General features: G+C 37.0%; 2 protein-coding genes across 9 annotated transcripts in view; one reads left to right on the top strand and one right to left on the bottom strand.

Annotated features, from left to right (window-relative positions):
• Positions 1–85: 85 nt before the first annotated feature.
• sgce (sarcoglycan, epsilon) lies at positions 86–10,001 on the bottom strand. 3 transcript variants are annotated; one of them, XM_059509627.1, is made up of 12 exons: positions 9,786–10,001; positions 5,763–5,885; positions 5,300–5,457; positions 4,747–4,819; positions 4,130–4,328; positions 3,408–3,570; positions 3,062–3,276; positions 2,446–2,472; positions 1,827–2,015; positions 958–1,001; positions 632–669; positions 86–538 (listed from the first exon to the last, which is right to left on the bottom strand). In XM_059509627.1, the coding sequence occupies exons 1-12, from the start codon at positions 9,820–9,822 to the stop codon at positions 488–490; spliced, it is 1,317 nt and encodes a 438-aa protein (XP_059365610.1). In that variant the 5' UTR covers positions 9,823–10,001; the 3' UTR covers positions 86–487. The 3 variants fall into 3 exon arrangements, with proteins under 3 accessions (XP_059365610.1, XP_059365611.1, XP_059365613.1); XM_059509628.1 differs by lacking the exon at positions 2,446–2,472; XM_059509630.1 differs by lacking the exon at positions 632–669 and having other exon boundaries at positions 9,786–10,000.
• The window catches only part of LOC132104274 (neurabin-1-like), a 58,229-nt gene continuing 41,139 nt past the window's right edge, over positions 8,188–25,277 (top strand). Inside the window, exons 1-2 of one of the 6 annotated variants that reach the window (XM_059509621.1) lie at positions 8,188–8,362; positions 18,062–19,443. In XM_059509621.1, coding sequence (XP_059365604.1) covers positions 18,151–19,443 — 1,293 coding nt within the window. In that variant the 5' untranslated portion in view covers positions 8,188–8,362; positions 18,062–18,150. Of the gene's footprint in view, positions 8,399–14,430; positions 14,644–14,745; positions 14,852–18,061; positions 19,444–25,277 lie in introns of those variants that run through there. The other 5 variants (XM_059509622.1, XM_059509626.1, XM_059509620.1 and 2 more) reach the window with 5 other exon arrangements.

Here is a 25,277-nt window from a genome sequence, read left to right as displayed (position 1 = left end):
AAACCCCAAAGGCCTCAAATGTGAAATTATTCATTTAATTTGGAAATGCCTTCATCTTATTGTACAGTAAATGTTGACGATAAATAAAAAAAGTTTTTTTTTTAATTCATCTTCATTTGTTTAAATGACTTGCATCCTCAGAAACAAACATATGCCAGCATAGTTATTTAGTGGCAAGTGTATTCATTTATCAAGACACATTTAATCATACAAGAGAACAAAACAAACAATATCAACTTGTTTAGATCCCCGTAAATGTGGCTCATACCATAACATTAGAACATTTGACAGTATATTTAATGTGAATTCTATTTTAAAGTATTCTTTTAGTGTGCCCCATCTTAACATTAGTTCTGACACTGAATAACGTTTGGATATTGCACTTTTAGACGTGCATGACAGAACAGAAAGGCATTGAGCTGGAAGCTACAGCTACACATGCACATTTGGCACGATTAAACAGGCACAAAATTGAAGCCACCTGAGGTCACAGGTTTAGAGCTTCAGCCACCTTTCTCTCCTCAGGAATACCATTTACCTACAATGAGAGGTGCATTTTAGAAACATGAAATAGCTAGTCTTGTTCTTCTTTGTTAAAACACATTATCACAGATGCAAAGAGTATACTTGCCTCTAGCCTCCGAAAAGTCGACATACAATAATTATCTCCTTTGTTAGCATGAATGAATGAACAGCATGTTAGACAGGAAGAGATTTCACAGTCGACTGATGGCAGTTCATCATGTGTGCACTGGGGTTCACCAGAGAGCAATGAAAGAGACTACAGCACCAAGACTACAATTAACATCTTCACTGCATGGAGAAATGCCACAGCCCTTGGTTTTTATGGATAATTTAACAAAATGTTTAAATCTATTGCTTTGCCATCTGGTATCAGGTGCTGTTTGTATCAATGGGATGAAAAGGTTAGGCATCAGTTTTAAATGCTTCACTTACCAGAGGACTGCTGCTGTGGTATTGGGATCTGACTTTGAAGATTTCTATGAATAAACACAAAGTTTTGGTCAAAATGCTTATTACTAACACTGTGTTAGGATTAGGAAATAAGAACCGATTGCATTAAGAAAAAAATTGCATAATGAGGGTCGGATGCATTAAGAGTTCTTGCATAAAAAAAAAAAACATGTTTCTCACTTATTCTTCAACAGCGCAAAAGAAACTGTAATGGCTCTAATGAGTCGGTTCTTTTCAGTGAATAGAAAAAAAATTAGTCAATACTCAACCAGTGCAGTACAATTTCCAAACGAAAGAGTAGACATTTACTTCTGTAGTATGGAAAATACTTCATTCATACAGGTTTAAAACAACATCACAGTGAGGAAATGATGACAAAACTTACATTTTTTGGTGAATCGTTTCTTTAAATTGAGATCAAGTACGTGTTGTTACTGAAGCAGAAATGCATCTTTTATAAGAATTTCTTCACATTTTTGTATTATTAAAACTATAACTCTTGGAATTGGAATGGAACTGAATCAAAAGACATAATCTTTAAAAGTACAAAAAAAATCATTAATGCAATTCCTTTTCCAACTCTTCTTCCTTTTCTTCTACATCATCTTATCACAGAGTTTTAGGTCAGTCTTACTGATGATAATACACATATGTAGTGATTTGAAATCTGTTCCAAGTCATCAGTGAGTTAATACCAGGTCACTGAGAGCTTCAAGCCTGTTTTAAAGAACACTGGATTATAGTAACCTACTTTCTCATCTCTTCTTAAAGCAGATTCACCATTTCCAAACAAGGGTTGTGCATTACTTTCCATCAAGAAACCCTGATTAATGCTAAAGTAACAGACTCACGTCTGCGTCTGCATGAGTGGCATGCTGGTGGTCTCGTAGTTGTCGGGGTGGATGGGCGGCACCACCTCTCCGCTCACAGGATGGAAGACTGGCAGTGTCGAGAGAGGCCACGAAATCTCCCGGTTCTTAGACATGCTGCGAAGCTCCTTAGTAGACTTCTGAATGGAGCTGTGGTGAACCAGCTGGATACTGGGAATAGAAGCAGCAACTAAATGACTATTCAAAGCACATGCATGCACAAAAGTATAATACAGAATGCTTGACGCTGCTATGCAACCGCTAAACATTTATATTAACACTGAATTCTAACACTGGGTTATTAATCTATTTTGCAAAAGGGTATCTGCTAATATTTGATTTTTTTGTCACACTACCTCGTTATAAATTATTTACAATTATAATAAGCTGACATATATCTCTGTCACTGAAGCAGCTGCCCATTGATGACACCATGGAGACACGGAGGCGATTGTATGAATGAGATGCAAATGAACATGTCACTATGATTGAGGATGTGAGATAACTAAACGGGGATAAAAAAAAATGGGGACCTATGTAAAGAAAGGAAAAATTATCAGAAAGGGAGAAAGAAAAAGACCACAGGAGAGGGAACACTTACTCTGGTGTTTGCATGTTTCTTTTTTCCCTAGAAACAAAACAAAATGACTGAATTAAATTCTAATATTAATAGTTCAAGACAACCACACAAAAGCCAATGGAGAGTGAGTCAGAAGGGCAATGGAGGGGTGTGAATGGATCAACCGAGGTCTGGCGAAGCAGGGGTCTCCTTCAGCTGCGGCAGCTCTGATGGCGTGTGACATCATCAGGAAACAGACTGGGATTGGCTGATAATGAAGAGGAAACATCTGCCGGAATGGCTCTGAATACAACAGATGGATCCTTTGGACTGAGTGTGTTTCAGTTAATGATTAAATGGTGGAAAAAAAACTGATGCTTGATGAAGATGGTAAGCTGCTTTCTGGCAGGAATGCGACACTGTCTTGCCTTTCAGAATTTGACAAATACTAAAAAAGCCCTCAAGATCTTCACTTAACTGATTTGAAAGATGCCATAGTGGCACTACATGGTTTACTGTAATCTAAAAGTAATATATCATTTAAATGTTGATCTTTATACAATGGGCACTAAGGATAAGCATTAAGAATAAGAGCAGTTTTTTGCTTGCTTGTTTGTGTGTGTTTCACTTTTACCAAGAGTTTAGCACTGGAACTTACACCCCTTCCCGTCTGCAGCACATGGAGTAGCCGAGGATGATGAAGAGGACCAGGGCGACAGCTGAGGGCACCGCCAGGGTGATCAGGAAGTCAGCAAAATAGTCTCTACTTTTCAGTGACTCAGAAGGCGGGTTGTACTCGCCGATGTCCGGCAGCACACCTGTGCCCAGGTCTGGACGGTTACTGTGCACAGGAACAACCTTAGTGATGTCCACCTTCAAGAACAAAAGACAAACTGGGCTCAGCATAAATAAATGCTTAACACTATAAGGGAATGAATATGTTACACTTCATTATCTGCTAGCAAAAAAAAAAAAAAAATCAGAGCCAGAGATCTGGCGCTCACCAGAGAGATCTTGCACCAGTCGATGTGAAACTGAGCTCTGAACTTCTTATCGCAGCTGATGACGGGCTCCATCTCCTGACTGCAGCGCAGCTGGTTCTGTGGGGTCTCCACCTCTCGAAGGCACGACGAGAACTGCACGTCTGCTCCCACCATCACATACACACTGTGAACATCACAGAGACTTACTGAAGGGCAAGGTTTTATGCACAATATTCTTAAATATTTAAGCTAAGTTTGACTGTGAATTAGCACTTGGCATAACCATGATGTCCAGAAAGCATAAAGGGTCTGATTGCACTAGACAGACAATATACATCTTCTGTCTGCGTTTCTGCTTTACCCAAGAGCTTCTAAAATGCTTCATCTGTAACATTTTTTCTTCTGAAAGAGGACATGAATATTTGATGAACAACTTATGCCAACGCATGGGGGAAGTCCTCTAAAGAAATGTGAACCGAGAAGGGCAGCCTCTTATGTAAATTCACAATCCAATACACATTGCTCTTCTGCCTTCTAGGACAAAATGTTCTCCCTTTCATGAATTTCTTTCTTTTTTTTGAATTAATACATTTTTTTATAACACTGCAATTTATACAGTTACTAAACCACTTGTTAGCATAAGATACACTACTGCTACTATTTCATATTTATTGGTTATATCGCACGTTCTGTGCCAATAAGATGTTTCAATCAATTCCTTTCAGTGTATCTTTAGATCTCACCCCTCTTTCAGGTCGTTGATGGGTAATGGCACTCGTCCACCCCGGTCCAGCGCCGAAGTGATGTTGATGGCATTGAGCCTCTCTGGTTGCCACACGTTCTTGACAGCACCAAGAAAATCTCCCAGCACCTCACTGGCTAACATCTCCTCAACATTCATGTTCTTGATGAAGAACTCAGCCTGATAGGGCAGAGGAAATTCTGCCAGAGAGCAAAAGAGCACAGACATGAACATATCTTCTTGTATGCAATTAGAAATAACCCAAATTAGGTTATATAACAGTTGGATAATATAGTTGATATATCAAAGTGTCTCTTTAAAGCAGATTGTGGTGAGCGTCACATCTGCACTGAAACAGTTGCTCAGCTTAAAGCTAAACACAGATCAAGAACGGGAATTCTTTTTACAGTGTTACATAACAGTTTTACGAAAACAATGTAAATGTCTGGTGGTATATTCATGAATCTTATAATGACCTTAAAAATAAATATTTTTCATACTTTAGGATTATTCTCCATATTAGGGTTTTCAGTCAGACAACAGAGTCTTTCTTTGAGCATGTGGCTGCATGTTATAATGAGATTTGCTACATCAAAACTATAAGTTCTTGGCTCTCACCTTCTGTAGACATGATGTTTATGACCAAGTTGTGCCTGGCAGTTTCAAAAGTGCGTTTATTATACGCGGTAATCTGCAACATGCAAGAGGAAAAGTTTAAGCCCGGCTCAGGGCAGATTTACATTCATACCATGCAGAGGAAGTCAGAACCAGATGCAAACACATAAAGTCTCTCAAGGGTAAAGAAGAATCACAAAGCCAAATCCTTACATGAATCTAAAGCCTGAACAGTACACAAAGAGGAGAAAAGCATTCTCATGCATACAATTTCAACTTTGCCCTGTTACCTTCTATTTTCCTAGAAAAAAAAAATATTAGATTTATTTCTACAAGAATAAAAACTATACACTGCTGTTTAAAAGTTGGGTTGGTATGATTTTTAAAAATGTTTTTGAACAACATTTATTTTGAACAAGCTTTAATGTCAAATTTGTATCAATTTAATGCATCCTTGCTAGATAAAAAGTATTAATTTCTTGCAAAGAATCTTTACAGACCCCAAACATTTAAACGGTAGTGTATATGAGGTCAGATGTGTTTATACATGACACACCTCGATGATAGTCGGCTTGCCCACATATTCAGCGGTTGGTGAACCATAGAGGACTCCATCACTATGAGAGGTTCTCTGAATGTACCGCAGCCATCCAGGCCTGTCAGGATAGCCTTTAAGGTTGGTGTTAAATGTGATGGGGTCATTACTCGAATCACCTGAAATGAAGAATAATTTTCAGTTGGATTTATTTGAGCAATAAGGTTATGGCAGACTGTGCAAATTGCGCTTTTGCATGGCTACCACAAAATATAAATATTATGGAGAGAAATGTTTACATTAACTATGTGCCATATTTCCCTTTGAAGATATAGGCTCTGACATGTAAACTGACTTTAACATGTTCCGTGTGCAGTGTTATGCAAAGTAGCTACCAAGGTGAACAGGGGTTTCATAAAATTAAAAGAGCGAAACATTTAATCTGTATAGTTACATTATTGTGTAAGTAGTGGAGTAAATGTACCTGCTTTTGGATATGGTGGGAACTCCCCTTTAAAGTATTCCCTCTCTAGCACATGAACGAAAAGCACTCCGGCAGAAGGATAAACGTTGCGGTCCGCGTGTGACTTACAGAGGATGGTGACCACTGGTGCAGTCAGAAATGACAAAAGAATTAAATGCAGTGTAATGTGGCAGACTAAATTCCCTTACTGTAAACAGTAAAACATCTGCACAATAAAGAATTAGCTATTAGAAAACAATCAAATACATATATACACACAACCATTCAAATGCTTGGGGTCAGCAAGGAAGCACTTCTATTCAGCAAGGACAAATTATGATCAAAATTGACAGTAAAGACCTTTATAAAGATTTTTTGACAAAAATATTACACACACACAGTTTTTCTTGAGCACCAAATCATCATATTAGAATTATTTCTAAAGGATCATGTGACATTGAAAACTGGAGTAATGACTGCTAAAAATTCAGCTTTGCCATCCATCACATGAATAAATTACATTTAAATAGAATAGTTATTTGAATTGTAATAATATCTCACAATATTACAGTTTTTACTCTATTTTTGATTTAATAAATGCCGCCTTGGTGAGCATAGGAGACTTCTATCAAAAACTGTTCAATAGTAGTTTATATACTTTATAAAAACAAAATGTTTTTTACAAGATATGATTTTGTTATACCATAATAAACAATTTGATGCTTGAGACAGACATAACAAATAATGTTATAATTTAGGTCTATGATTTAGAGAAGCTTAACAGTGATTATTTTTGCATTTATTTATATATATATATATATATATATATATATATATATTTTGGTCCTTTTCCAGTATTCCATTGTAAACTCTCTATTTTAACTTGTATTTATTTTTAATGCATTTATGTAACAGGGTGTTTCTCTCTTCTAAAAATCATCTGAGTGGGAGTTTGTGAGAATGTGTTATTTGAGCAAGTGGATAAGTGTGTGTTGGGTATCAGGCCAATCAGTCCTATCAGAACGGTAGTACAGTGAGTCACAATCTCAAACGCTCAATGCAGATCTCACATGCCTTCCCCACCCCTCGCTTTGCACATCAAAACCCTTTCTCTGGCATAACACATACTCCACATTCAAGCATCATTTAAAAGGAAAGCACTCATTTTTTTCAGCAGTTTATAAAAGAAACTGGAGAGATGGTTGCCAGCATGCTTTTGCAGTCTCATTCTTTTCTCACTTGAAGTCAGCTGAGAGGAAGCTGGTTTTAAATCTCCACAGGGGCGTGTGCTGCAGTGGAAAAAGCTACTGCAGTGATGCACTACAGAAATGCCAGATCTCTTCAAGCTTTCAGATACAAAACAGCTCCTACTACATTACTCAAGCCAAAGCATGTGCTTAAGGGCTCCAGACTGTGACTAAACGGGTCGCATTTGCAACCAAATATTTTAAATTGAGTGATATTTTTGCTGAGATTGCCACTGGCAGCTATATAAATTCACATGTCATGATTTAAAAACTTTGCATGTAATGCCTTGCATGAATTGTCATGCGAACTGCACTAGACAGGTTTTTTAGCATTTTTGTTACCTCATTTGCATAATTTATTTAACAATGCGGACAGACAGTGCATGCAAATAAACACTATAAGCAAGCATAATTCATCATTTAATGAGTTGCATGACTTTTATGGAAAGACCATTTAGACCTGCACCTCTCACATGTGCAGAATTGTGACAAAACTGCTAAAAAACAGACTAGTTTGATAAGCAAGAGCAACAGATTTTTGAACAGCTGTGGCATTACTAATGTTTTTATCCATGGTGGAGGTATTGATCTTATTCTGGGGTGTTGATGGCTGTGGTTTTGTACACATGGGGTCACAGATGCATGCTTTGAAAAAATGGAGTGCCAGATGGTTTATACTGTCACCCTGAGCCTGAGGGCGACCTTAGCCCATAGGCTGATATAAACCCAATAGCAACAAAACCACATCCCAGACTCTATAAAATGTAGGGGTGTAACAGTGTAAAAACTCAAACTCTTGTACCATGGTTCAACAAAAAATTGACAATGCATCTGTTATATGGTTTGTTAAAAATAGCAAAGTAAAACAGACAGAGTTCAGCTAATGTATGTTTCTGCTGATGGATAAAACCATGATACAAAATAAACCGTGAGTCATCTGAACCATTACACCCCTAATAAACTGATTTAAATATGTGAACTCAAGGCAATCTGAAGGTGATCCACAACACTATATTCTAATGGATCAACCATTAATGGTTAATGCCAAACTTTTCAACACTAAGTAATGGCAGAGTGAACACACACATGCGCAAACACACACACAAATTACAGACAGCCCTGCAGTACAAATGCCTAATCCTGGTTTATGATTAAGACACTTTCTCTTTCGCTCCTTCCCTTTCCGTGACACAGCCAGGGATGTCCTACTGAACTGTTGAATCAGCGCTGTGCTGACTTCTCTTTTCCAGTCAAAGGGGAATTTCATGTACTTCACGATTCATTGGGAACATAAAAAAACAATGCAGACTAATCGCAGGATTGTGAAGACATCAAACTGTTCAAAGTACTGGCCGGGAACACACTCAAAGTGAAGTGAGTGATACTTTTCTCAAGCTTTCCGTTTATCAGGTAATACCGATTTTCATTTTAATAGACTGGAAGAAGTGGACACTGGTTGTAATATCAATGCACTCATTTAATGCAAAAAATGCTAAATGTATTATGCATATCAAAAGGTATATGTGAAACTGTAAACCATTTAAAACAAACATTTATATATATTTATTTATTTATTAGAGGTTGAATAACTGGGTAACTGCGTGTTATAATATACCAACAGTGGTATTGTTAAAGGAGTAGTTCTTCCTCTTCTACTTCAAAAGAGTCAATAGGAAGGTGAATTATATAGGTTGGCGATTTAGCAGGTTGTCAGGTGTTAAGCCCAAAAAGCTTTACACAGCAAAGTGCTGTGCATGTGTTATGATCGCTTCAAACATGTCGGCTTTGTCTCAAATTCTAGTGAGCTGCCTACCTAGTCAGCATTATAAATATCACATGTACCACTCTGGGTATCTGGCTATGCATGCCTAATTCCCAAGTCTACTGTATAAGTAATTCATGAATTAATCAGTGTAGCTACTGAACTGATATTTTAAGAGAATTAATCATTCCAGTTCTCCTGACTTATATTTTTCATTCATCTGTACATCTCTCCTTTTTTAAAGTATGCTATATGATTGCATTAGTCGATTGTTATTTTCTTTGTTGTTGATTGTTAATTCACAGCAGTTCAGAAAATTATATAAAAAAACAACAATAGATCCGTTATGTTGTTTTCTTTGGTCTCCCAGTCGATTTTACATTGTAACATAAAACAAAAATGTAAACATTAATTATCTAGCAAAACCTGCAGAAAAGGCCACTGAACCGATTCGAAAGATTCAATTCACATGGATGAATCACAATCCCCACCACTAAGCAGGCGACATTCTAGTTTTTGAGAAACAGTTAGTGTTTACAATCAGTCACAGCTACTCTGAAATACAGATCTCTGTTTGGAGTCGATTAAAGCCCGGCTTTTGGCCCTCTATGTCACCGACAGAACGAACAACGGCTTTTACAACGGACAAGAGGAATAACAGAGGAAAAATTTCATAAACCATTTACGTTAAGTTACTCAGAAAAACGGCGTAGTGATCTTAAAAGACATTCCTGTTGTTTAGACAAACAAAAGAACCAAGTGTAAGTATATTGCTGGCATTTAGCTAACGTTACAGTATAAGACCAGCGGCAGGTATAAAATAATATATTATTAGTGTAATCTGCTATATTAACGTCACCAACACGTAGTTGGTAAATTACCGTCCCTGCGTTATTAGCGATTAACTGCCAGTCAGTTTATCCATATGATGTAATGAGAACGAGAGCTATTCCGTTAGCCAACAGGCTAGCTATCATCCGATAGAAAAGAACGAGTATTTCCCCCAGTGTCGTCGTCTCAGGTCTATATACGTACCCACTATGAGCCCCGCGAAAACGCCAACCAAGGCCATCGTTCACTTGCCTCAGTGGCTTTTAACATCACACACTTGAAGTGTCGCTGGTGGTCCTCGGGATGTGACAGCCATAAGCATCATCCTCTGCTGCTCGGATTTCTCCAACTCACTGAAGCTGATGGGCGCTGGTTGCCTGAAACATCTGGCGCAGATGCTGGAAAAAATCACAAGCTATATTTACAGGGGGACCCAGTCAGGACAGAATGGAAAACACATGTAGCACAAACCATACAATATTTTTTTCTAGGATGCAAACCGAAGCATTTTTTATTATTATTATTATTATCAACATCATCATTATTATTGTTATTATTTGTTTTATGAGATTTAAATATGCTAAATACATCAGATATTTATACATTTGCATAATATCTAAATAGCTCCCCTTTCACATGACGACTTTTGCTCATGTTTTCAATTTATGTGTATTCTGTAAAATTTCTTTCAGTCATTTTTTTTTTGCAATTTGTAAAATTTAGCCTACTTGAACAAATTTCAAAACTTTGCTTAGATTTGAAGTCTTTCTTGCTGAGATTTCCCATACTGTAAAATCTTACCAAATTATTAGACATATATGATCCTATCTTTCGCCTTTAGCTGTTTGTATTTCTCGTTTTTCATTCATTCATTCATTCATTCATTCATTCATTCATTTCAATGCAGTATTCTTAAAAAGATACTCAGTGGGAAAAAAGTGATGTTTTTATAATTAAATGTAATTACAATAACAATAGAGATAATATTAGCAATAATTATTATTATAAAAACACATTATTATATTGTATTATATATATAAATATATTTAAAAGGTACAGGTTGTAGGACCTGCCACGAGAGGGCGCACTATCAAAACAATAACAATCGCGTGGTTTGATGGGATGTGTTGTCTTCTACCCAACCGCTGACGGCCATCAATCAGATGGAAAGATAAATCATGGATTTAACGCGAGTTCATCAATTTGCACGAGTAGATTACATGCAAAGTCAATGCAAAGACGCGATCAAACGATGGATCAGATGAGAGTCTAGAGATGCGATGCCCCGCGTTTGGCATATATGCCACATAATACTAATCTTGTTGATCGTTTTAATAGCATACATTTTCTGTAAAGCTACGAATCAAAACAACTCACCTGTCGAGTAAAACACAAGCGAGATCGGCATCTCTTTCTAGTTGAAGTTTGTCGCGAAGCTACTTCCACATTTGTCCACGACACTGTTGTTATGTGGTTTCTACGTCAGTAGAGGCGGTAACAAAGGGGAACTAACGTCATTGACAGGTGACCGCACTGCCCCGTGTCACTGTTTAGAATGGGAATTTTCTTATGATTTACAAGTAGTTGAAAACATTAGAGATATTGTTAGTAATCTGACAAAATATGTAACACTAGCCTAGTGGTTTTTGGATATTTTACTGCAAATATCTTACAAATTGTACCTTTAAGGTGACTGGAAAAAGTGCAATAAGTTTATCATTGCTGTCTGTGGTGCTGACTGACACCACTTTGATTTTACTTTCAGTTTTAAAATTAATGACTAATGTACACAGTAGCATGACCACTGAAATTGTATTTATTTATTTGGTTTCAGCATGTTGTGCAAATGCAGTGCTGTAAGACACAAACACAACCCTTCTCTAAAGGATAATGCACAGGAGGCTCCTCCCTCCCCCATCCGTCATGCCCCATAAGCTCTAAAGATGACAATGAGATAAGGTCTATTAAAATGTATTCAACCCCCGTGGAGAGGCTAAGCACGCAGATGGTCATTGCCATTTGCACCTTGCACAACGCTGCACAACTGGACAGCCTATTGTGAGCACCATGACTGCTACAAACCTTCTGTTGGGTCTACATCCTTTTTGTACCCCGCATGAACAAAAGTGCTCCTAGGCTGTCCTTTGTGCCATCAAGATTTTAGGTTGCAAAGCAACATCTCCAGACAACCATTGACAGGAATACAAGGCGATCAAGTGTTATACAATAAATAGTAGTCTACTATATATATATATATATATATATATATATATATATAAAATAATAATAATAAAAAACAGGGGGGTGTATCAGAATTATTCTGTAATATTTTGTGCTACCCCCAACACAGTTCAGCAGTTTCATTCAATTTCCTTGTCATTCTTTGTGATTACAGGCACAAAACCAAAGAGTTTGGCTTTAAAATTGGCTTAATGAGACAAACAAGAAGTAAACAAAACCAGTTTGTGGCTAGAATGCAGTACACATCACTAGCTTAAATATTGTATATAAAAAATAAAAAATCATACTTTTATAACCGACTTTATGCCACTATTATGCTGCAAAGACAGCACAGATGCTATATCTGAAGCAGCATGTATAAACACACAGAAAAAGTTCATCTAGACAGACATTTTATGGCAGCATAAATGTATTTATGAAAAAGTGAATTTTATGAATATGAAATATTAATGACAGGAATTTGTTTATATGAATTGTAAAAAAAATGTTTTAGATTTAAAAATGTTAAATATTACAAAAATGAAATAATGAACGCAAATATGAAATTACCAATATGCAGAGGTGGGTAGTAACGAGTTACATTTACTTCGTTACATTTACTTGAGTAATTTTTTGGGGTAACTAATACTTTTCGGAGTATATTTAAAGATGGGTACTTTATACTCTTACTTGAGTACATTTTTGGGGAAAAATCTGTACTTTTACTTCGTTACTATATGGGCGACGCTCCTCTCGTTACTTTATCTTAATGCAATAAATGTTATAAATGCTTCAGTTTATTCCAAACGCGCCGTCTACTTTTCTCTGGACAATGAGCGATGCCCATTCGCGAATTATTCATTCTTTTCATTCAATTCTCTTCAAAGGCTCGATCAAACCAATTGGCAAACGAGTGAATTGGTTCATGAATCAGTTTGAATGAGTCGTTCAGTTCCCCTGCCGCACGCGCTGAGTGTCTAAAGTGGTTCACTCGGAGTTGTAACGTTTAAGAACATCAGCAGCGTTGAAAACGTGGCTGGAACTGCATTGAATTGAAAGCAAATCTGCAAAGGCTATTATTTGCTAGCGCTGGAGATCCTTATTAGATGAACACCGCGTGTGCTGTCTACTGTTTAACAGGTAATAACTTGGGCTACATTCGATTACAGTTCACCACTGTGACATTATTTTATTGTACGTGTGTGGCTTATAACAGAGGGGATTCAAGTTGAATGCAGTTCCCAAAAGACAGAAAATAGCCGATTAAGATTTTATTAATTTTAATACAATCACACCGGTGCGAATACGTTCAGCAAGTCCAGCTGCTAAATTCAGATCTGTGATTGTTTGCTGGTGCTGAGCCAGAGACAGACGCGTTTTTACAGCACTGCGCATTATAACAAATCACACATGATTCTTTTGAGCTGATTAAAGCATTGGCCAATCAGAGGCGTTCCGATGAGTCATCGCTAAAATGCCGGTGCTTCCTTCACTCATTCACTGACTGAATACCTCTTTCTGGCGAATTCTCTCGTCAGAAACAATAAAGTGCAGATGTGTGTATGTGCGAATCTGTAAATAAGATATTGATTTCACAGTGTTAACAGTTTCAGTGATTTTAATGGGAGTTTCTGAGAGTGTTTGAAATCTAGACTGTCAGTGAAAATGATCTTTGATATTGTAAATGTTATTTGCTCTCTTTCTGAACAATGAAAGATTAGTAGCAATATTTATATCACATTAACTTTCAATGTTAAATTCACATTTAATATAAAGTCAGTCGTATTAAAAATATGTTATGGCATGACACCTATATCTGTTACTTAAGTAAACAGACAGGGTTTTATAATAAATTACATAAATTGGAGTAAAGGCTGATGAAATATATAAATTTATACACGCACACATACATTTTATCTATATATCTAAATAAAAATAGGCTCAGTATATATGACCCAAAGTAACTAGTAACTAACTACTTGAGTAGATTTTTTATCCGATACTCTTTTACTCTTACTCAAGTAACTATTCAAGACTAGTACTTTTACTTTTACTTGAGTAAATATTTCTAGAAGTACTTTTACTTTTACTTGAGTACAGTTTTTGGGTACTCTACCCACCTCTGCCAATATGTCATTAAATTTAAAAATATATACAATATATACTCTTGTCATAACACAGAACACAGGAGCACAGGAGCTATATACCCTGAATTCTGAATGCTCCCAAATTCTATGTAAAAACTCAATTGTTGGCTATTTGATCAGCTGATCACATTATAGATTGTATTGAATTATCCGTCTTGTCACCACGTGGCCTCTAACGCAACCACTAGTTATAATGCTGCTATTTTAATAACTTACTTTCCTTTGCCAGGTTGCGCGTTCCCTCCGTACACAGGTTTACTGGACTAAACCATTCTTGAATGGTTACACACCTGCCACACTGTTGAAGCTCTCATAAAAATAGCACACAGGCAAGTAACACAGCTGGTTGCGGTAAATAAAAAAAAAAAAAAACGGAACTGGTTTCGTTTGAGTGATAGTTGGCCTCTGAATGGTGTTGTGTATCAACAGCCCTACTAAGGGAATGGCGGCATCACCCCTCGCCTGCAATGGCTTTGTCTAGCTGCGCGCTCGTGTATATGTGTGTGTGTGTGTGTAAAGTCATATTGTGTCAGTTGTCCGGTGAAGTCCAGCATGGCAGCTTGATGCTGATAGATGCTGATAGCGGAGCTGAATGTAAATGTTGTTCAATGTAATTCCCCTTTGGTCAATAATTTAAAGCTAGTACACATTTATTCCTGGCATAACTGACATTGCATCTGAAGGCGTAACGTTAGGTAAGTGACTCTATTGTTTTGGAGCAACAAGGGAGTTAAGCAATACTTGTGCCACTTCGGTTTCGTGTTTTTATGCAATGCTTTGCTAGCTGTGGCTAAATCAACTCGCTTGAATGAGCTAGGTCTGTAATTTTGGAGTGTTTATGGATCTGGGTTTGCAGGATGGAGCTGTCAGTGATGCAGGCGATGTGATGTGATGCGCGCAAGGGTTGGTTGTTCATCATCTTTGAATAGCGCAATGGTCGCACTTTTGATAAATGCATATTTACATTTGCCACAAATGTGATTCACATTTATTTGCGTTATGCATGTTGTGAGCGTTAAGTGCACGCTGTTATCTAACCAACAACTATTTACAGTACATCATGCAGGTTGCGCGCACAGTTATATTCTGTCCTTGTTTTGGTCTGAAATGTGCACATGCCTTTCCGTGCTCTTATTATCGATGTAAAATATTTATTAATGAGATATGGGGTGGATTTTAAACCCATCCTGGCAGACTGCAGCGGCTGTCTGCGGTTAACACGTTGGGCGATGAAAGGCAAATCGAGTCACATCGAGATCTGCGTCGAAAACACTTCGGTGCATAAACATCATCGAGCTTAACAAATGAAAGCTCCGTCGGCCCTTATGGCAAAGTGATGATCACGCATTATGTTCTAGAACCAGGGCGGTGGACTCTAGAGCCAGTGCAAAGGCATCTTCCAGCATCCGAGCCCCTTTCGAGGTGTTGTTTACAAACTGATATGCAGAGTTGCTTTAGAGATGTTGGTTTTGTCTGCCCTGCTGTTGTACAGCAGGCTATTGTAACAACGAATTTGGGGAAGTGACTCTATTAAGCCAACCCAAATCTAAGTTTCACATGTTTTTGTGTAGATATGTGAGCAGTCTCATCAGAGATTCATGTCTCATCAGAACACAAACAAAATGTATCTGCTTTATTTAATTGCAAAATTTAGAGTGTGCTTCTCAACCTACCAAATAAGCCCACTATACATTTCCAATGTAAATGTTTCACATCATATTAGACACTTCGATTTAGATACATTTCTGATTAGTCAGCGTGACTAATTAAAAAACTGCTGTTCAAACTGGAGGATCTGAGCATCCATTCAAACAGTATCCAAACATTCTCAGTCTGGATGTTACTTTAATCTTACAATTTTACTTCCAACCTGTTCTTTTACTTATCTTAAAGTCAGCCAATTTCTCTGGCACACTCCTTTCTCTGGTTGAGCATGTATTTGGGTTTTTGAGCTTTCCGTCTCAGGTCATCATTTTATCAACTTCATATTTCTCTGCCAATACTGCAGCTTGTTGTGAGACTTATTTTTAGGCTCTGTAGTCCATAATGTTTTGTTTCTCTGTGTGTCTCCACAATAAAATGTAAGTGGGTAAAGTTCTTGAATTAAAATGATATGTTCTAAGCACAGTGTTTTCAGTTCATGCTTTTTATAAGAAGTACTGTACTGTAGGTTCTTGTCTTAGTGAGCTTATTAAGAACAATATGGGTCAATGCAGTCATTTCTAATAATCCGACTTGACAAAAAAAGGTTTATATTTCTTTGATTATACTCACAGACAGATCATTAGGTATTTTTTGGCTCAATAAGCTTCTATATGTATAATTTTATGTTTACTCTGAAGTATCATGTGAAACTGAAGACTCGAGTAATGACTACTGAAAATTCAGCTTTGCCATCACAGAAATAAATTACATTTTAAAACAAATTTAAACAGTAAACTTTTTTTTTTAATTGTAATATTATTTCACATTACTGTTTTTTTTACTGTATTTTTTATCAAATAAATGCAGACTTGAATGAACACGACTACTTTCAAAAGCATTAAAAAACTTACCAGCCCCAAACTTTTGAATAACAGTTTATATACTGCATGCATATAGTATAACAACAACTAGGCCTGTATGGCACTTAACTGTTCAAACATATGCGCCCTTCAGAAGCTTGCGTTCTGCAAGGGAACGACACCTTGTGGTGCTTGTGGTTCAAAATCACTCTCACAAACCTTTTCCTGGACTGTGCCCAGCTGGTGGAATGACCTCCCAATCTCAATTCGAACAGCCGAGTCTTTACTCATTTTCAAAAAACATCTAAAGACACTTGACCAAATAATACTAGCACTTACCTTTTCTTGTCTATCCTATTCTTGGGAGAGAAGAAAAACCTTAGCTACGTGTTCTGTACTAGACTAACTGAGACTTGTCATGGCACTTGTATACTGTTGTTGTTCTCTTGTTGTCTGATTGCTTCTATTGTTCTCATTTGTAAGTCGCTTTGGATAAAAGCGTCTGCTAAATGATTAAATGTATTGCCTATATGGGCTTATTAAGGTCACTTACACTATAGGGTCACAATACGGATGTAAAATTAATCGAAAAAATTATTCGATTTAGATTTTGGCCTCCAACGATTACGAAAATACAATAATCGAGATAAAATGATTATTCCGCCCCCTTTTTGTAGCGTTGTGCTTTTTTTTTCCTCCATAAAAGCCAAATTTCCTGTGCAAATCAGTAAAATCATGTAACGTGACATTTGCAAAATGGGACATCCTTGATTTATCGATGTATATTGATTATTTTAAAAGCTTAAAAGAGAAGTGTAAAAGGTGCATGCCTAAACGGTCAAATTCATGCAAAAAAGTGTCAAAATTATGTGCATCAAAATAATGTTATTCATATATACCTTCGTCGGTCATGTAATAAATGAACATAAAGAGTTAAGAATGAAAATACGCATGTAACAGTAATTTGGATCCGTGCGACTCTTAAAGTAACAACGGGCTATGTTTTATTTTACGTTTGATTATTCATTTCTTTAGGCTGTACCACGCCACATGAACCTTTTCATGTAAACTGCAATAAATACAAAACTAGAGCCAAACTAAAACAAATAATAATAAATAGTAAAGTGTAAATAATGTAATAATATAGTAAATAATGAAATGATGAAATAATAATACTGCTTGAGACTATGCATAAAAAACATCAAAGCACAGTTTGTTTCATTTGTACCTTTTTATTATATTGTATTTTTCCTTTACTTTTTTATTATGGAGAGTTTAATTATTTTCAAAAATTTTGATGACTTTTTGTTTGTTTGTTTGAAATTCTGGTCTCTACAATGTAGATGTCATAGCAACCTTATTTACAGATCTTTAAATAAATCACTCAAATAAAGTTTTGGTCATATGGCCCCCTCATAATCGTGTTAAATAATCGTGATTACAATATTGACCAAAATAATCGTGATTATGATTTTTGCCATAATCGCGCAGCCCTAGGTCACAATGACAAGTTTCCGCTCTGTACAGTATAATTGTCTGCTTATGCACACGTAATTGCATAATTTGTAAACCAACAAGCTACTCATAACATTTTTGTAAATGTTTTCAGGAATGCCCAACAAAATGTGATTGCACCCAACAAACAACCTGAAGGAATGTTACTGAATATTTGAGAAGACCTCCATTGTCGAGGCTAAGATGTTGAAGACAGAGGCCTCGGCAGAGAGGAATACCCTGAGGAGCGCCTCCCCACACCGGAATGCCTACAGGGCGGAGTTCCAGGCTTTAAAGAAGGCGTTTGACCAACCGAGACATGATGGAGACCCCAAACTCAAGGACACGGAGGGGGTCAGGCAGCCTCGAGGGCGGCAATACGGGGCCCATGTTAGTCGCATCAAGAACATGTTTATGCAGATGGGGACTGAAAACACTGGGTCCAACAGACGATCGAGGGATGAGACCTCCCCGCAGAAACTCAACAAGCCAACAAACTTTGTCAACAGGGTGGATGGGTCAGTGGTCATATTCCAGCATGGCACTGGAGAGCGGACTTCCGGTGGCCAGCATAACTCAAAGTTTTCCGAAACAAGGAAACTCTTTGAGCAGAGCTCCAGAGATGCTTCACAGTCGCCCGTGTACTCTTACGGCCGGGAAAAGAGGGGTTCTCACGAGCATTTGGATGACTGGCGGGGGGCGCGTTCAAACAGAGGCAGTACGGACTCTTTGGATAGTCTTTGCTCCAGGACAGAGGCCTCATCTCCCACTGTGAGTCAGCTGAGTGCTGTGTTCGAAAATATAGACCAACAGGGCTCCAGTGCTACTATCCGAAAAGGCCATGGAGGTGGAAGAGGACTGTACTCCCCAGATGGCTTACAGAGACATGGGGAGGCCAGCGAGGATGACACCAGTGCACGACAGTCTCCGTCACATGGTTTTTACAGGAAGCGAGTGGGTAGCAAGCACAATCTGCCGGTTTCATCATCTTCAGAAGATCTTCTCAGTCCTAGTCCTCTGTCGGAGGCCATGGACCAGGTGAAAACTGATGAGAAGAAGCCCCAGGAAAATTCAGAGGTGGTTCATGGATCCAGTGAACCCAAACCAAAAGATGAGGTAAACTCAAACAATGCTGTAGATGGTTCTTCAGCTGCGTCTCAAGTCAATGACGCTGCAGGAAATTCACATGAGTCTGCAGCTACCAAGGTCAATGAGGACACAGACGGTCATGTTAAAGAGGAGTATAGCCGTATTACCAAAGATCAAATTGAAGAACCCAATGAGGAATATTGTAGCAGTGAGAGAGTTATTTTCAATGCTGAAGGAGATGCTTGCTACCAGGCCTGGGGGGAGAGCTGCACCGAGGATGACCTATATGATGAGGATCTTTCCTATGACCCAGGATCAGAGATTACAGAGATTCCTGGTCTCCCAGAGGAGGACAAGGAGGAAATTCCACAAAAACGGAAAATTCAATTCAGCTGTGCTCCCATGAAAGTAAGTTTATTGCTGGTCTTTAACCATATTAAAGGGTCAGTTATGTGTCAAATGTTTTTTTCTCTGGTGATGTATGGTGCACTTCTCCAATTGTTTTTTTCTGTTTAAACCCTGCCTCATATTCAGATCTGCTTCCATCCAATCAACAGTCAATGGATAGAACCAATTTCTACCTTACACAAAACAGAAGAAAAGATATTTCACTGCTTCCATTCCGTGTTATTTTATTATTATCTAAATATTATTTATTTATCTTTTTCATTGGCTTTTATTTTTAAACTGTAGTTAACATTTTTTACAATTTGTTATGTGCAATAGTTATTTTCATTAGTTTTTGTTTTTAAAATATTTATATTTGGCAGTTTTTTTTCTTGTAACTTTTGTACTTCAGTTTAAAAATCAACAATTTCAATTATTTGTAATAATTTAGTTAACAACACAGCTTTTGTTCCATTGCAATAGTATTATTCAGAAATACATTTCATAAATGTACTGACTTAACATTTCATAAATTGCCTGTTTTTTTTTTCATTCTTTTTGCCTTGAAAAATATGTTAAAAGCTTTTTAATTACTGATTAACGTATGCTCATTCAATAGCAATCATTTTTCAAAACAATATAAAACTCACATGAATGCAAAGAGTACATTGGTATTTTATAGAAAAAGATTTTTCTTTTCTTCTTCTCTTATTCGTCTCTTATTGGCCCTAGTTTATAGTATTTTTTCTAAATCTAGGTATGCTTTAAATTACCTTAAACAGACTTGCTTAGAGATCACCTGCATCTTGTTACTGAGTTCCTGTTGTTCAGCTTGTCTGAATGCATAGTGATACTTGAATCTATAGAGGTTATCGATGCCCTTTATTTATTGATTTTCTCCAAATCTATTAAGAGAAATTCTCTTTTTTTGCCCACCTATGTTAGTGCTATTTAGATAATGAGCAGACAGAACCATAAACTGACATCCAGGGGCCCACTCATGCCTGCAGGGAGATGAACACATATACAGTAGTTTTGGTCCTCACATGCCTCGCTGGCTCTCCTTGTTGTAACTTTTCACACCACCCCTGTCCCCATGTTTGTCAATCCACGCTCCTATGATCAAGTTACGCTCCCATGAGAACATGATTAACCGCTGTGTTCGCAACTTTTATCCAAGGAGAAGCATTAAGGTAATTACAGTCTGTCTATCGATGTCTTGTGTTTGGAAAGAGGCCACAGAATCAAATTGTTCAAAAGGGGATTTTTATGATGTTAACTTCGCAGAAATGCATTTTATAGTCAATTAGAGTTCAGATAAATTCACTTAGCCAGCATCTTTGATTTGGCCATATAATAGCACAGCTTTGGACTACAACTGTTGTCATCGATTTTTTACGATATCATGAAAATGGTCAATGGTTTGAGCTGCTGGAAATGTGTTTACATTTCTGGCTATTAACTCTAATCGGAAGCTGGATGGAGATGTGGGAAATGCTTGAAAACAAACATCCCCTGGTTGGATCAGTCCCATTAATACCCTTAAGCAGTGCTGGACCAGTTCCCCTCCTTCTCTCAATGGGTAAACGTGATGTTTGCTTACTAGTCTCCCTCACACAAGCTCAATTTCATTGAGCGGTCCGGTCGTGTGCCAGTATTAACTGAATTAAAAGGTCTGTTTGTACACCTTTTTGCTCTTGAAGAATTGTATTCTTAGGGTCCCTTAATCAGATCACATCCCAATGCTTCTCTCCATTTGAAATCTTGGATCTAGCTGCTAATTATAAACATGAAATATAGGTCTTCACAGCTGCCGAATGACAAAAGTGTGACGGTGCATTCGAACATATGGTTCGAAACTGGCATTCAGATTAGTCTGGTAATACAGAAGTGTCCTTTAGCTGTGTTCTTTCATAAATATTCATGAGCTAAATATTATTAAATAAAGCATATAGTACTGAAACAGGTGGAGCAACCAGAAAATGCCAGCCTTTTGTAAAATGGCATTGTGCCGACTGGGTTAACTGTGAACTCGACTGAACTGCCCTGGTCATTAACTTGGAAAAGAAAGACTTTTTCATGAGTCAGGGAATTTTGAACCCAGGCCACATGGTTTTTCTGCAGACACGGAGGAAATAACAGTCTGTGGTCTGTGTTCGGACTTGAGTAAGTGACTGATTTTTGGTAAAAACGTTTTCCATTCACCAGATTAGACTAGCTGTCAGTCATTAATCATTCTGAACATTTCTCTCTTGCTCATCATGTTCCTTAGTTGTTTATTAAGTGGGTCGTTTCCATATTAAAGGGTTTCAATGCGTAATTAATGTAGAGTTGCTATAAGAGGCTCTTGTGCGAGTAGCTCTAATGGCTGTGTGAAATAGCAACACTTTCAAAAGCCCTTCCCTCCATTTACTCTGATGATTGCTGGTTCATCAGTTTCAAAATGATCACATTATGATCACATCATAATTTTCTGATTCAACTTTTTCAATTTCATGCAATAAATTAGGTGTGTATTATTTATCCTTTTACATCTGCATGTTTACATTGTGCTTGCCAAATGGAGACATCTGTCTGTTTACATGGGGTTTATTACCTAAATTCAGGTAAAACAATGCAAAAACAATCATGCTTATTTGGCATAGTAAAATTAATAGTGGTCTTTTCAAGTCTGTGCATCTGTGGACAAGTTGCATAACATCCTTACATCCTATAGACCTTATTCAGTGCCATATTCAATTTGACAAACGTGGAAACAAGGTGAAATTTCTGAAGAATGTACAATATAACTTTCTTGTCATTGCAAAAAAATGGGGATTTGAAGCTTTCAAACTGTAAAAAGGATGTGAAAGTGCCATATAAATAGCAAAGTAGTATATTGTGGGCTTTTTTGAAGTCGTATAATATCTTTGGGTGAGAAATTTGAGAATGCAACTTGAAATTTCCACTGAAAAAGAATGTCATACAGGTTTGAAATGAGATAAGGGTGAGTAAATGATGACAGAATTACCATTTTGGAGTGAACTAAGCCTTTTGGGACATTTCTTTCTATGATAAAAAAATAAAAAGATTTGGTCACCACATGAAGTCCAATATAAAAATCCGGATCTTAAAGCAAAAACATCCACTGACCCAGCTGACGTATGGATTTATTCCAGTTTTGTAACCACTTGAGGCAGTGGAGTTTCGTTGACCTGACTCAATGTTCATACCCTTTTAGTCTAGCTCTGATAATGAGGACATTGCATCCAATATCCAAGTCCTCTGCCTGTCTTTTTTTGTAGATGGATGTATGTTGCACGAATCACTCTTTTTGCAGCTTTTCACCCATTAAGTTACGAAGGCATGTTCCTTACCATTGCAAAACAAGAAATGAAACAAAACGAGAGAGAAAGATGTTGCATTATCATGTGAAAGTGTGAAACTTATGTCTAATGTTTTTGTTCACTGGTTTTGTTGTCACATTATTCAGCAACTGTAGATTATGAACCTGATTTACTTGTGTGATTGTGCAGTTGAGTAATTTCTGTTTAAAAGATCGTTTTATAATATTAGAATTTAATGAGAGCAAAGTAAGCATATCCCGTCAGATGACACATCAAACACGTGCCTGATGCAGGAGCGACTGTCTGTTTTACAGTCAATTCTAGTGTTTGTTTAGCTGTACCCTTTGTTACACCCATCCTGTCATCATCCACCTACATAAACTGCACTTTCAGGCTGCATGAAATATGACATTAGCTCTGCTAATCTCAGCCTCTTGTTATGGCATATTTATTCCTTCTTGATTCTCTAATGGATTTAAATGGATGCGAAAGACTGGGCAGCAGTTGAATGACTGCTAAAATAATTCAATGATTATACACTCCATTCTGTGCTCAGATGCACATATATAGACCACACAGAATCAATCCAGCCTTTTACTATATCACCTCAGTCCTGTAATTCAGTTAAAAGGGTGGATGGCTGTAGTCTAGTTATTAGCCATATCTTAGGGTTATATTAAATATATATAAACATATTTTTAGGAACGTAGATAAGAAAATCTTTTAGGTGAGTGAGCGGAGCAGAGGATGTATTATTCCGTTTCATTTTATTTTGAGGGATCTCCAGTAGATCAAGGTATTTTTGACATAGTAACCCTGACTGGAGTAGATTAAGGAGGGTTTATGTAAATGGTAAAAGGCTATATGAACCTTGTACTGCAGATAAAGATGTCTCAGTTGGTGATATCATGATGACTTAGGTGGTTTCTAATCATCCAACAAGCACACTTTTCTATTTTTGTCTGTATAATGTTTTGTCCATTACTTTTGTAGACATGTCTACATTTTGGTTTGTTTACACGAGTTATCAGTTACATGATCAGTGGGAAACACATTTGTTGAATTTGTTTTGCAGGAAACAAACTTGCTTTCATGAGATATCAATGTACAGTTGGTGCACTTCAGGTTCAGAAAAAAATGTCAGTCAAGCAGTCATCTTGTTCTTATGACAGCAATTTTGAAGCTGTAGTCACTTGCAAAGATCTGTCTCGAAATGCATGAATGCTGTGGTATTTTTTGTTTGCTTGTTTCTCTGACATCTGATCCCTTCTTGAGATGAATTTTTAACGACTGTGGAAACAGAAGACAGGCCTGTGGTTCCAGCTGTCTGTGTCAGGCGCTATTTCTCCACAGCTCTCCCTCCACCCCCCATCACAGGCCATCACTGAAGCTATCAGAGAGTGTAGTTTCTGCTTTTTTCCATGCTGGAAACAAGGAGGTGTTCAATGCTGAAACAGTGTCCTGTATTGTTGTGAGACAGTCCGGACAAATTTGGTCGCTGTGTGTTCACCCAGTTGTGTAGAGTGCCATTTTTTTCACACAACTTGTGTCCATTGTACTCAGGATTATCTATTATTTAATAATAATAATGATAATATAATAATAATAATAATAAAAAAAAAAATATATATATATATATATATATATATATTATGTATAACTATATATATATATTGTATACTATTTTTATACTTATTTTTTAAATGATTTACAAGAGATAAAACAGTACACATGTATTTGATGCAAGCAGATACTGTAAATTTAATATGCATATGTATTCTGGTTGATTGGTTAATATATTTATTATATTATATTATAATCTCCTATTATAGTCTCTCTAGAAAAAAAACAGATTCTGCAATATATTACTTATATTCTAATATGTTTAATATATATTATTATATTCTTTATTTATCTATTTATTTATTGTTTTAACACAATCTGATTTTTATTATATTTTGGTGGACCTATATTTTTTCTCTGTAGTTTCATAACTATGAGTTAGTACATTTTTAATATGAAGTTAGGATGAATACAGATTTTAAAGCATTATTAAATGCATATGTATAAAACATTTATGTTTAGTTTAGGCTAATAGCTGGAACTAGCTTGCACGAACACTTGCCTGTAAATGTAACACTCTCTCCCACACATGTGGTCAGTTGATGAATTATGTATTCATCAGACCATGTTACTGATCATGTGAGAAGACTCAGCCAACACATGAGAATGAAGCATAAAGTAAGCAATTGTTTGTCTTGTTTAGCTCCTTATGCTAGTAGCTCCCCCTCACTGCACTAGCATGCTTAATGTTGGCGTGTGGCGAGGCCCTCAGAGGTATTTCCACAAACACAGGATTAAAAAGAGGGCAAAGTTACATTCCAGGCCAGATAAACAAAAAAAAAGTCATGAGGATGAACATATTAACGTAAATTTTGAAGGAGCTGTGTTCTTGACAAAGAGCAAAAGGCTAATTATAGAGTTATATATCACCTGACTCATCTGTTCACGTGGAGTGCGGTGGTGTTC

The sequence above is a fragment of the Carassius carassius genome, chromosome 25 (assembly GCF_963082965.1).
Source record: "Carassius carassius chromosome 25, fCarCar2.1, whole genome shotgun sequence".
NCBI classification, from domain to species: domain Eukaryota; kingdom Metazoa; phylum Chordata; class Actinopteri; order Cypriniformes; family Cyprinidae; genus Carassius; species Carassius carassius.
This window is presented reverse-complemented; position numbering and strand designations above follow the sequence as displayed.

Coding starts and splice junctions, on each gene's coding strand:
- sgce (XM_059509627.1), bottom strand. CDS start 9,822: ATGGCCTTGGTTGGCGTTTTCGCGGGGCTCATAGTGG. Junction 4,820..5,299: donor GCAAGCCGACTATCATCGAG/GTGTGTCATGTA, acceptor TGCATGTTGCAG/ATTACCGCGTATAATAAACG. Junction 3,571..4,129: donor ATCAACGACCTGAAAGAGGG/GTGAGATCTAAA, acceptor TGATGTTCACAG/TGTGTATGTGATGGTGGGAG.